Source organism: Myxocyprinus asiaticus, chromosome 49, assembly GCF_019703515.2.
Source record: "Myxocyprinus asiaticus isolate MX2 ecotype Aquarium Trade chromosome 49, UBuf_Myxa_2, whole genome shotgun sequence".
In the NCBI taxonomy this organism is placed as follows: Eukaryota; Metazoa; Chordata; class Actinopteri; order Cypriniformes; family Catostomidae; genus Myxocyprinus; species Myxocyprinus asiaticus.
The window spans coordinates 25,535,990-25,549,964 of NC_059392.1; the positions used below are offsets into that span (position 1 = coordinate 25,535,990).

Sequence of the window (13,975 nt, forward strand, 5' to 3'; positions counted from 1 at the left end):
AGAGCCAAATTGGGTCACTCTTGGGTTCTTTTGAATCTACAGTGAGAAATATACTGCATGACCAGTGTAGTCCGATTCCCAACTGAATGACTCATATGAGCAGGTTCTTTAAAATCCACAGTGCAAAATATACAGCGTGACCATTGTAGTCTGACTCCCGAACGAATGTCATGGCCCAAGAGACCGATCTCTTCTCTTTATATCCCGCTCTGGTCCCCCAGTTGAGGAGAACCAAATTGGGTCACTCATTTAGGTAGAAAAAAAGACTTCCCTCTCCTCCCTTTTGGCTGTCCATGTGCTAATGAGCTCATTTCAGAGGTCATTGACTCCTTAATTGAAACCAGAGTGCTTTGTGACCCCCAGAGTCGCTCTTTAATTAGGTATGTTCAGTGACTTTTTGATCCTTTGCTGAAATAACTCGCTGAATGTGTCCAAACTATGAAAGACCCCTTTAATTGAGAGCTGCAAAATTAAAAAAAAAAAGTTTTGAATTTGATTGGTGCATTTGTGCTGGGTTAAATATGTGTGCTGTGCTATTTATTATTGTATTTTTTTTGTGGTTCGTATCATTAGTTGGCTAATATTGCCAACATAGCTGACACTTTCTTCTTAAATTCTTTTTTAGACCTTTTTTAAGTTGATCTATCTTTGTTTGTTCTCGACCTACTTTAGTTCTCTAGTTCGATATTGAGTGCAGCCCAAGCCCTGAGGTCTTTATAGCACTTAATTTGTAGGTTTCAGCTATGTAGACTCAATACCTACTAAAGTTGCAAAAAGGGTTCCGATTTTAAGCTGAGTTTCTACGTAAATGAAATACCACTTCAGAGCCGCTTTGCTGTTGTCATGTCACTAAGTGTTACCAACAACTATGGGTGGGTAAAAATATCAATTTCACAATGCATCAATCTCGATATTGGTTATAAAGTTGTTCGGTGTGTTCAAAGACGAGATCCATGCGACCCATTTGTCATTGAATAATGTCTCTTTTAATACCCTTTCTGTTCTCTACAGTCAGTTGTTGATCAAAAACAACAAAAAATAATCATTTAATTCTCATCACGCATTGCAAACATGACGTAAAGCCATTCGAGTCTCTCTCGTTCATCTACAGACGCTCTTAACAGAAATTCAGGTTTTCTTAAAGAGAAAGCCCGTGTTCAACAAATCAATGTAAATACTTGTAAATAGAACAAATTATGCAATCAAACAATAAACATGTAATATATATATATATATATATATATATATATATATATATATATATATATATAAAATATATACATACAGTATATATATTTATATACAGTTGAAGTCAGAAGTTTACATACACCTTAGCCAAATACATTTAAACTCAGTTTTTCACAATTCCTGACATTTAATCGTAGAAAACATTCCCTGTCTTAGGTCAGTTAGGATCACTACTTTATTTTAAGAATGTGAAATGTCACAATAATAGTAGAGAGAATGATTTATTTCAGCTTTTATTTCTTTCATCACATTCCCAGTGGGTCAGAAGTTTACATACACTTTGTTAGTATTTGGGAGCATTGCCTTTAAATTGTTTAACTTGGGTCAAATGTTTTGGGTATCCTTCCACAAGCTTCTCACAATAAGTTGCTGGAATTTTGTCCCATTCCTGCAGACAGAACTGGTGTAACTGAGTCAGGTTTGTAGACCTCCTTGCTCACACACACTTTTTCAGTTCTGCCCACAAATGTTCTATCAGATTGAGGTCAGGGCTTTGTGATGGTCACTCCAATACCTTGACTTTGTTGTGCTTAAGACATTTTGCCACAACTTAGGAGGTATGTTTGGGGTCATTGTCCATTTGGAAGACACATTTGTGACCAAGATTTAATTTCCTGGCTGATGTCTTGAGATGTTGCTTCAATATATCCACATAATTTTCCTTCCTCATGATGCCATCTATTTTGTGAAGTGCAGCAGTCCCTCCTGCAGCAAAGCACCCCCACAACATGATGCTGCCACCCCCATGCTTCACGGTTGGGATGGTGTTCTTCAGCTTGCAAGTCTCACCATTTTTTCCTCCAAACATATCGATGGTCATCATGTCCAAACAGTTCAATTTTTGTTTCATCAGACCAGAGGACATTTCTCCAGAAAGTAAGATCTTTGTCCCCATGTGCACTTGCAAACTGTAGTCTGGTTTATGGCAGTTTTGGAGCAGTGGCTTCTTCCTTGCTGAGCAGCCTTTCAGGATATAGGACTCGTTTTAATGTGGATATAGATACTTGTCTACCTGTTTCCTCCAACATCTTCACAAAGTCCTTTGCTGTTGTTCTGGGATTGATTTGCACTTTTCGCACCAAACTATGTTAATTTCTAGGAGACAGAATGCGTCTCCCTTCTGAGCGGTATGATGACTGTGTGGTCCCATGGTGTTTATACTTGTGTACTATTGTTTGTACAGATGAATGTGGTACCTTCAGGCATTTGGAAATTGCTTCCAAGGATGAACCAGACTTGTGGAGGTCCACAAAAAAAATTTTCTGAGGTCTTGGCTGATTTCTTTTGATTTTCCCATGATGTCAAGCAAAGAGATGTACGTGTTTGATGTACGCGTCTGAGCCCAGCCTAGTGTAATAACACCAGTTTGATCGTACGTGCGAAAGGGTTAAGAGAAAACATCCACCAATCAGAGAATTGTGGCAAACAAAGTGCGGCAAAAGAGCTCTGTAGTGACTAAAACTACTTTTATATTTGTGTATATATATAAATATTTAGATTTAGACTTTATACCACTGCTTTGCAAGTGTAGTAAACCTCTGTGGGAGTATACACAAGACACGCTAATGCTACACTGAGAGCTTTTCTCAGTGCTAGGCTAATAAGCACATATATTATGCTGGGAAAATAGAGGGAGGAAATTGCTTTGTCACTTTTCCCCAGAGCTGTGTGTGTGTGTGTGTGTGTGTGTGTGTTTATGGCAACTAGAACTACATTCTCAAGTCTTGTTTAATTTATTGGTTGATTAAACCATGTAATCAAAAATAATCCTATAGACCCAAGGCAAGAGAGAAAACGCAGCCCATTATAATGAAAGATTGCTTAACAAAGGTGTTATTTTGTCTGCTGTTAACTTTTAATATAGTGTTGACATCGCACACTTCAGATTCAGATTCAAATTTGTCTCTGTATGCGTACACTGCACAATGACAATAATGAAATGCAGTTGTACTTGCGTTGTAGACAGCTTCATTATATATAAGGGGAGCATTCTACTTTTGTTCAGTGCAGACAGGGTGTTAATTAGTAGTGTCCTGTTTTGTAAAGAATATTGGTAAAGATTTATTTTTAAATAAAATCTTTCAAGCACTTAAATTAATCTTCAGGCATTAAAAATAGTTTAATCCCATTTTAGCTTTACCATGGTGTGGTTGAAAAAGCCAATTATTGTACCGAGTTACTTTTCTGCACTATATAACAAACTTAGCCCACGCAAATGACCCAAAAGCCATTTTTAGGGTCTCTCAGCAGCAGTGGGACTGAAATAGTTTCTTCATTTGGTCGTACTGATTCTGTGCTTTGATACTTGGTCTTTACTGTTGACTTCATAAAGAACATCACATCGAGTTTTGCCTCGACTGGTATCTTTCTGCTCAGATGCTGCCTACGAGCATGAACAGACAAACACATGCATGCACGCTCGCACTTAATGCTGCCAAGATGTAATTAGCTGGTAACATCTAACACGACTCACCTACACACTCCTACTCATGCAAACAAACCAAGCGACCCACAGCTCAGCAGATTTACAGCATTATAGAACAGATGCCCACTCATGACCATCACACACACACACGCACACATGCATGTGTGTGTTATGCATACGCATGCATACACGCCTCGCTTATAAGCACCAGTTTGCCTACAGTGATAAGTGGTGTGTTTAGTTTCTCAGCAATGAGAAATTAAATAGTCTTTTGCTTAAGATCCAACATGACCACACAGGAAATCGCCATGTTGCGTTCACATAAACAATGTTGAGCACAAATCGCAGGTTGCATTTTCACTCTAAAATTAAATTTGTACTCCACTGGCGGTTAGGTTTAGGGTTGGGATTTGGGTTAAAGAGTAGTGTTAATAAGATAAGCATTGCTGTTGGCTGTTTGACATCATTTACAACTACAAATACTCACATCTGGCGCCCCTCTGTGGACATTTCACTCAAACACCTTCAGCTTTGGCCACTGGGGGCAGTGGTTCATATTTTGGTAAGCACAGACTGATCATTGTGCCGGTTCTCTCAAATGTGTCTCCCAAAAAGTTTCACAAGAGATCTTAACAATGTCTCAAACTCAGATTTGCCAAGACACAAAAGTTGGAAATGAAAAGTCAGAAGTTTCAATTTGAACTCAAACATTCCTCATCAAATTCTTTTAAAGACCAAATTATCTTGAGCTATGCTTTCCGCATTCATTTTATAGCTTAATATTCTTAATGCATGTCAACAATTGTCTTTATATCTCCTAAGTAATTTTAAAAGAAACATCCGAGACAAAGTTGATACTTCGATAACACGTAACAGAACTCCATTAAGTCCTGCACAAGCTATGAAAGAGCAACCTCTGAGTTATTGTAACAAATAGATTTGTTCTATTGTTTTCTTATTTAGTTTTTTGGTCATATATTTATACCATGGTAATGTTTGAAGTATTTCCATTGCACATGCCCAAAACCATGGTATTTTGGACATTTTATTCTTCAAAGAATACCATGGTAAAAACACTGAAAAAAATAAAATTACCATTTGATACCATGTCCATTACACCATGGTATATGTACAAATACATGGTATTACCATGTTACTTTTTTGTGTTGAAAAGAAAAGTACTGTCTCATGAATACACTTTTTTTTAATCTCTTGATTTCTTTTTTTATTGCTTGCATCCTCCAACACCCTTTCCCTCATTTCTCTTTCATCCATTCTCTTCATAGTTTTAAAGAACAAGTCTCTTACCTGCAGCTCGGTTTCACTCAGGATCTGTTGTCTTTTTTCCTGTTGGTGTGTGTGTGTGTGTGTGTGTGTGTGTGTTTTCTGGCTTGTGTGTCCTTTTCTGCGTGTGCACGTATGTTAGGTGGTGTTTGACTTCAGTGGCAGCGGGCGCCTGGAGCTCAGTCTGAAGGCTGGAGACGTGATCTTCCTCCTGCGCAGAGTCAACACAGACTGGCTGGAGGTGAGAGAGAACTGGAGAGAGAGTGAGGAGGAGGAAGGAAGAGTGACTGAGAGAGAGAGATAACAAGAGAAAAGTAGAGGATGATAGGTAGTATGAAAGGAGAGAGGGGAGGGTTTGCAAGAGAGAGAGAGAGAAAGATAACATGATAGAGGGAGAGAAAAAGGTAAAGGATAGATAAGCAGGGAAGAGAGAGAGGAGGATTTGTAAGAGAGAAGAAGGGAGGGAGTTGTTCTAGTTTAAGGGGGGAAAGAGAAAATTAATAAATGAAGCCTTTCCAACCATGCCACTTCTGGTTATCTGGGGCAGTGGACCCAGTAACAATTAAGCTCACAGGTTCTTTTTTTAAGATCAATACAGTAGGCGAGTGTTGCCAAACATCAAGCCATAGACCAGTAATAAAAAAATAGGGATTTATTCCTATTGTCAGTTACAGCCTTAAATGTGATAAAATCATGACATACTATAAAAAGGATTCTGGCTATGATTCTAAAAAGAGTCAAATGAGTCTTGAGTACCAAAATAATGTTAAAACCCCAGCATATCAAGCAAGCCTACATGGATGGATTGATGGATGGATGGATGGTAGATGGATGGATGGATGGATGGATGGATACTGTATTGACTGAATGGATGGATGGATGGATGGATGGAATGATGGAAGGATGGATGATAGAGGATTGGATGGAGGGATGGAGGGATGGAGGGATGGATGGATGGATGGCTGGATGAAGGGATGAATGGATGGATGGATGGAAGGATGAGGACCTGATGTATGAATTGATGGATGGATGTATGGTGGGATGGATGGATGGAGGGAAAGAGGGATGGATGGATGGATACTGGGATTGATTGGATGATTGGATGGAATGATAGAAGGATGGATGATAGAGGAATGGATGAAGGGATGGATGGACGGCTGAATAAAGGGATGAAAGAATGGGTGGATGGACAGATGGATGGAGGACTTGATGGATGGATAGAGGGATTGATGGATGGATGGATGGATGGATGGATGGAGGGTAAGAGGGATGGATGGATGGAGACTGGGATTGATTGGATGAATGGATGGAATGAAGGGATGAATAGAGGAATGGACAGAGGGATGGATGGAGGGATGAAGGAAGGAATGGATGGATGATGGATGTATGGATGGATTGATGGATGGAGGGATTGATAGATGGAGGAATGATGGATGATACTGGGATTGATTGAATGAATATATGGAATGATGGAGGGATGGATAGAGGAAAGGATGGAGGGATGGATGATAGAGGAATGGATGGAGGGATGAAGGAAGGAATGGATGGATGATGGAGGATTTATGGATGGATGGAGGGATTGATGGATGGAGAGATGGATGGATGGAGGTATGGATGGATACTGGAATGGATGGATGGATACATGGATTGATGGATGGATGATAAATGAATGGATGGAGGGATTGATGGATGGATGGATACTGGAATGGATGGATGGATACATGGATTGATGGATGGATGGTAAATGAATGGAATAATGGGGGATGGATGAGAGATTGATGGATGGAGGGAGAGATGGATTAAATGAAGAAAGGAAAAGGAGGGGAAGTGAAACGATAAAGAGATGAGGGATGGGGCATTAAAGAAATTCATGAATGCGGGATTCTGGTGGAAAAGAAAGGATGTGAGAAATGTGTGTGTGAAGGAGTGGAACATTTAGAGTAAGTAAATCTGATCTGAACACACACACATGGTTTTTATGAGCTAGATGTGAGTCTGGAGTGGGCATATCTGCTGCCTATATTCAAATCATGACAAGAAAGGAGAAAGATTTGACCTGAATTGAATTTCACTGAATAAAGAGAGAGAGAGAGAGAGAGAGAGAGAGAGAGAGAGAGAGAGAGGGAGAGAGTAAATTGGGTATAGAATGGACATGCAATGGACCCTCAAATAACATTACCGAGACGAGCGAGTGAAAGAAAAGATCAAAGTGTAACTTGCTAGTTTAATGCAGCCTAAACTGTTTTTGTTTTTTTGGCTTGAAGGCACCATGTGTACCTGAAGACCAGAGGCGTAACAACTATTATATCACCCTTTTACAGATTTCAAAGTTCATCGCCCAATTTATTTGAGACATATTAATACCCAAGACTTTTTCATCCCTTCCACTTTTCACATTGTTTCTTTTCCTCTACTGAGGATACAAGAAACCACTCTACATTAATCCATCAGCTGTGAGCTGTAGGATGGATGGATAGATAGATAGATTGATTTATTTAGTCTAGGAGACAGTAAGAACAAGTCTTCATCTTCTTATGCAATGTGTCCTATCGCTAGGGCACAGTGAGGGACAGAACCGGCATCTTTCCAGAGTCATTCGTGAAGATTATAAAACCTCTTCCTGAGAGTGACTCTGATGAAGAGGGCAGAGCTTCCAGGAATGCTCAGGGTTCATACAGCTGCCTGCGCTGCTATCTACTGCAGCCAGATGGAATTGATACAAGGTCAGAGATAGTGAGATAAAGATGCATAATGAGTTGATCTAAGAATATTTTCTTTTTTAACCAACAATTTCAAAGAAATAGTTGTCTTTCTGTTCTTTTTTGTGATGTTAAAGTCAATACAAGCACTTAATAAACAGATGTCAAGTATCAGTTAATTGTTAAATGAGACATGATGTTGAATGAATGTTTCTCAATTGATGTGATGCTGCTGTAGGGACATTTGCATTGAAGAAGATATCACAATTCAGCCGTCTTATGAGGATCTGCTCTCCCGAATGAGGTACAAAACAGTTGAAACTTTTATATGATGTGGAATAGACATTCTGAGAACTAGATTCTATCAAACAGTCCCATTTTAACATGCCATAACAACAATGGATTGCACATATACTGATGAGGTACATAGTTTGGCATTTCTGTGAAAAAAACAAACAAAACAAACATGCTCTTTACTTTCTCAATTTTAGCATCTTTCACACTTTTTTCTGTCCTTTACATTTAAATTTCAGGAATAGCTCACCCAAAAATGACAAATGACAGAATTTTAATTTTTGGGTGAACTATCTTTTTAACTTTCAGTCTCATAATCAGCTCCTAATTGTGTTCATTTTCTCATTTCCACTGTCAGTATTTCTGTTTCTGCTGTTCTTTTCACTGTGAGGAGGGCTTGTGTCTCACAACTGTGTTTCATGCATGGGGAAGAAACAGATGGGAATAAAAGGATAGGAACAAGACCCAGAAGTGGAAGAGAATCTTTTTTTAAAAAGTTCAAAATTTTTGTCTGTCCAACAAAATGAGTGTTGATATGTAACTGTAGCCAGCTAGTATGTGATAGCTGTGCAGTGTGTAAACCTCACTCCCCTGGCCTTAACGGATGAAGTTAAGGCTTTTATAGCCTTCTTGCTAGCACGTACGACTCCCATGCCGGGGATCTCCAGTTCGAATCCCGCCCGGAGCGGGTTGAGTAGGACTGGTGACACATACACGTCAGAAAACACAAAGCACACTCACTTAAATGGCCAGTTTGTACTTGTTTGTCAATTTGTTTTGTGGCCAGGTTTCAGAGAGTGTAAAATCACTATAAAACATTTTTAATTGAATGAATGACATGAAATGCTGATTAATTAATCACAATTAATTGCATGCATCAATATTTGCTGAAAAAGGCCCCAAACTAAAGATACTTCAATATATATATATCCCTAATATGCTGTTGGTCCTCAGAGTGTTGCCAAAACAGTGCCGACCCGCCGAGGCATGGACTCTATAAGACCCCTGAAGGTGTCCTGTGGTATCTGGCACCAAGACATTAGCAGCAGATCCTTCAAGTCCTGTAAGTTGTGAGGTGGATCTGCCGTGGATCGGACTTGTTGGTTCAGCACATCTCTCAGATGCTCAATCGGATTGAGATCTGGGGAATTTGGAGGCCAGGGCAACACCTTGAACTCTTCATCATGTTCCTCAAACCATTCCCAATGTGTGCAGCGTGGCAGGGCACATTATCCTGCTGAAGGGGTGTACCTGGTCTACAATGATGTTTAGGTAGGTGGCACATGTCAAATTGATGTCCACATAATGGCCGAACCCATGGTTTCCCAGCAGAACATTGCCCAGAGGATCTCACTCCCTCCACTGGCTTGTTGTCTTCCCACAGTGCATCCTGGTGCCATCACTTCCCAGGTAAACGGCGCACATGTACACGGCCGTCTACATGATGTAAAAGAAAACGGGACTCATCGGACCAGGCAACTTTCTTCCACTGCTCCACGGTCCAGCTCGGACACTCGTGTGCCCATTGTATGCGCTTTCAACGGTGGACAGGGGTCATCATGGGCACTCTGACCAGTCTGCGGCTACGCAGCCCCATACGCAGCAGGATGTGATGCACTGTGTGTTGTGACACATTCCTCCCATAACAATCATTAAAATTTTCTGTGACTTGTGCCTCAGTAGACCTTATGTCGGTTCGGACCAGACGGGATAGCCTTCATTGCCCTTGCGCATCGATGAGCCTTGGGCGCCCAACACCCTGTCACCGGTTCGTGGTTTGTGCCTCCTCGGACCACTGTCAGTAGTTACTCTTCACTGCTGACCGGGAGTACGCAACAAGCCTTGGCGTTTCAGAGATGCTCTGACCCAGTCGTCTGGCCATAATAATTTGGCCCTTGTCAAAGTCACTCAGGTCTTTACTCCTGCACTCAACATGTTGACTACGAGAACTGATTGTTCACTTACCATCTAATCTACCCAGACCTTGACATGTGACCTTGTTAGGAGATGATCAACGCTATTCGCTTCACCTGTGAGTGGTCATAATGTTTTGGCTCAACAGTACATAATAATTCAGATAATTCAGAGACATTACTTTATTGTGGCAGATGAGTAAAGCATTGATTAGATAATGTAAAAGTAGATCTGGAATTTAGTATTGTTTGGATTATTTACAAATCATTGAACATAAGCCTATCACTGACCTACAGTCCACTGTGATCCATTTTACAATTGAGTTCATCAATCTGGACATGTTCTTGTGTTCCATCAGTACCATCAGTACACATGCATCAGATGGTCACTTTTGGTGCATCTCACTGTGGTTACATCAAGTTTCAGTGGTTTTTGTTGTCTCTAGCTACGTTTGTAAAACGCTATATCAAGTTAAATGCAGCTTTAAACTTGATAAAACACGCCTCAAGAACTCTGCTCTCTGCTCCATCCTGTTGTCTTTGATCATTCATCGGTTTGTTGTCTATTCAGTTGCATGTTGCCTGTAGAGCCGAAGCTGTGCTTTATCCAACAACTGCACTTTCTGCATTCCGGATCGGATTGTGCATGGTCAACTGCGTTGCCTTTCAAAATATACTCTTTTGACCTGCTTTGTGATACTCTTTTATAAGATGACCAGATTTCTGAAATGAAAAACGGGGACATCTCTGTAAGTACTCACAAGTAACATAGCTGCCTTAAAATGGAGTTCATTTAAAATAAAGTAATTAATAATTTTAATAAAAAGGTCTAGTTAACTAACAATAAGTAGAATTAACTTTTTTGTATTTATTTTTTTATTTTACATTATATCAGTGCATTTCCATTGTGCCATTAGTTTACTCAATAAAAACAGATTCTTATGTTATCTGAACAAATTAGTAAATCTAAGTTGATCTGGCAAAAACATACAGTTAACAAATCATGGAAATATTTTTTTTACAGTGTGGTATATCATGCTCTATTGAATACTAGCCTATGTCTCAATGAAATTCAAACACAGAGGTAAAGTTGATCATTTTTAGTCTTCTGTTTCATCTTCAATGAGTTCATTCTTTCCTATGCTGTACAGATGAACTAAACTGAACTAAACCCAGGGGTCCTGCCCTTTGAGTATCTTAATCATTTCATGGAATACAGTGAAGAATGTAAACATCATAGGACACAAAGATATTCAATATTGTATAATACTGATAATAATAATGATCATAATACTATTTTACCTAACTGTTTGCGTATATCTCATATGGACCTGTTTTTCTTAATTACCACCTTTTATTTTGATCAAGTCTTATGTATTATGGTGCTCCTTTTCACTCACTTATCTATGCTGTAATGTACATTTTATTTGATTATACATTTTTATTTATTTTTCCATGCTATTAATGTCATTTTCTTATTTTAAATTCATTTTGGGTATTTGTTAATACAACAAATGAGTAAATATGTGAGAAGGTGCTTCCTTTAGTCAGTGTATGAATATTACTAGTGCGAGAGGGAGAGAGAGCGGGTGGTGGGCCGATAGCGTTGATATACACAACACATACTGGTTAAAAATAAAATTATTGATTTTATTTGTTCATCTGCAGGGATTAATTTGACTACTTTTCACCAGCATGTTATAGTTTGTGCGGGAATTCCCACATTATGAAGGCCAAACTTTCAGGAACGTTTTACACTGTGCAAAAAAATCCTGTGCCAAATTCAGAACCTGTTATAAAATACATAACAATGTAACTTTACAACATAAACAGCTAGTGTGTGCCTTACTTTGAAGCTTATAACAATGATGATAATTCTCTTCAATTGCCTGGTCCTTCCAAGTAATCTGTAAAGGAAGATGAATGATTTGAAGCTGCTACAGCGAGCAGCCCCCTCTGTTGGTCAAAATGAACATCACACGTTAGACTTTGCTGTAATATTTCACTATGAATGCTGTCTTGAACGCTCGGGAAAAACAGGGACATTTAAGGGGACAGCTCCTGTCAGGGACAGGCCACTAAAAACCGAGACTGTCCCTGGAAAAACGGGGATGTCTGGTCACCCTACTCTCTAAGTACAGTCAATGGCAGGCGCATGCACGAATGATGCGCACAGATGAGGACTGTCCATGTGTCGAGAAAATCTGGGCAGTGGGCGGACAGTCCGCGCAGACTGTGCTGATGACGAAATTTGCGCCACGCATACTGTGCGCAGAGCGATCAACAACGCAGACAACTGAAGTATACTCAAGCCTTTAGGAGGCAGCTGCCTTGGCAGTAGACATTAAGGTAGCTCACTAGGTTTTGGAAACTAACTACAGTGTCTAATTAATGTTTTATATGTGATGAGGAGGAGGGCGGGGCCCTGTGTGAGTACGCACAGCCAGCCCCCAGTCGGGCTAATCAGCCGAGGAGAGAGATAAAGCCGAGGTGGATGCGGCAGTTTGAGAGAGAGAGCCACATGCAGCTGCCGTGCGTGTTTATGTCTTTTAAGTTTTCTTCAAACATTAATTTGACTGTTCAGCCAGTTCCCGCCTCCTCCTTGCCCATTATTTATACTGTTACACTATAATAAGCCTAAACTGCATAATATTTATTTCATTTGGATGTGGCTCGCACAGTGTCAAACAATTTGCATAAAGGTCACAAGACTGCTGATACAACAAGGAGTCCTCAGTGATATATACTAACTATATTCACACTTAGTGTGACCTCTAAACTGCTAAGTAATTTGTCTCCCTCCCCTGTCTTTTCCTCAGAGATTTGTTTCAAGTGGATAATATTGCTTTGAACTATCGAGATCCTGCAGGTGATCTGATACGGATATTAGACGATGAAGACATCGCTCTCATGGTGCACGAGAGCATAACAACAGGGTCAAATGTCAAAAGACCCGTAAATCAGTTTCCATGGGAGCTGCTGGTCACGCATGCCAAAGATCTCACTGTCTACAACACAGAGTATTAACATAAGTGTGTTTGTCTATGACCTCTTTTTATGTCCCATGTAATTTCAGAATCATTATACAGTGTTCATAGTTTTACGTGCTTTTCAATATTAAATGTAATCATTATTTCACAGTGTGGTGCACATTTGATAAATTTCAGTGCTAATAAATAATGATTTTACGTATAAACAGTACAATATGTATTTAAGTGTATTCTCAGTAATTTTGTCTTGTTTTCCAATAAAAATATTTAAACATTCTTAAAACAAGTTACATTTACTTGAGAAGCAAAGTCACATACGATTGGTAAGTCTATTTTCTTTCAGAGAAATCAAAAAAATTTAGTGAGGTTTACAGTATGCTTAACACTATTTAACACTATTTCCCAAAGTGGTATAAAACATAGTTTTCCTTTTGAATTCCTTTTACTTTTTGTTTGGTTATTGATGATCTTGGTTATTGAGGCATTTGTTTGGCCAACTTCCTTATGCAGTTCCTTTTTTTGCAGATTTTAAACAGAAAAAAATAAAATCATGAATGATTTGATCATCTTGGGTGGCTTGATGTGTGGCTCAACTCGACTTGAGCAACACAGACACACAATAAATGCACAAATTATATACATTATACAATTATATGTATTATTTTTGATGCAACATCTCTCAATGGGATTTTAAATCACATGCACATTTGATTCATTTTGCACACACTTACAGTGTGGAAGAACATGATTGCTCACTTTTCAAGTCTTTGATGTATTTATGTATGTGTGTGTATGTGTATGTGTGTGTGTGGGGCGGGGGGGCGGGGGGGTAACACTCTACAGTAAGGTTGTTTTCATTAACATTCGTTTACGGCAATAATTAACATAAACTAAAAATACTTTTTCAGCACGTATTAATCTTGGTTAATGTCAACTAATACATTTGTTTTATTAAAAGTTAACATTTGTTAATGCATTATGAACTAACAATTTTATTTTTAGAAATTAACATTAACCAAGATAAATAAATGCTGTAAAAGTATATTGTTCATTGATAGTTCATGATACCTAATGCATTTACTAATGTTAACAAATACAACCTTATTGTCAAGTGATAACAAC

General features: G+C 39.0%; 2 protein-coding genes across 2 annotated transcripts in view; one reads left to right on the plus strand and one right to left on the minus strand.

Annotated features, from left to right (window-relative positions):
* The window catches only part of LOC127438368 (parvalbumin-7-like), a 46,068-nt gene extending 40,836 nt beyond the window's left edge, over positions 1-5,232 (minus strand). Inside the window, exon 1 of the mRNA XM_051693912.1 lies at positions 4,982-5,232. The gene's annotated coding sequence lies outside the window, so the exon portion shown is untranslated. The remainder of the gene's footprint in view (positions 1-4,981) is intronic.
* LOC127438366 (neutrophil cytosol factor 4-like) overlaps positions 1-13,104 on the plus strand; it is a 31,814-nt gene extending 18,710 nt beyond the window's left edge. Inside the window, exons 7-10 of the mRNA XM_051693905.1 lie at positions 5,100-5,198; positions 7,514-7,680; positions 7,895-7,960; positions 12,683-13,104. Coding sequence (XP_051549865.1) covers positions 5,100-5,198; positions 7,514-7,680; positions 7,895-7,960; positions 12,683-12,890 — 540 coding nt within the window. The 3' untranslated portion in view covers positions 12,891-13,104. The remainder of the gene's footprint in view (positions 1-5,099; positions 5,199-7,513; positions 7,681-7,894; positions 7,961-12,682) is intronic.
* The last annotated feature ends 871 nt before the right edge of the window (positions 13,105-13,975 follow it).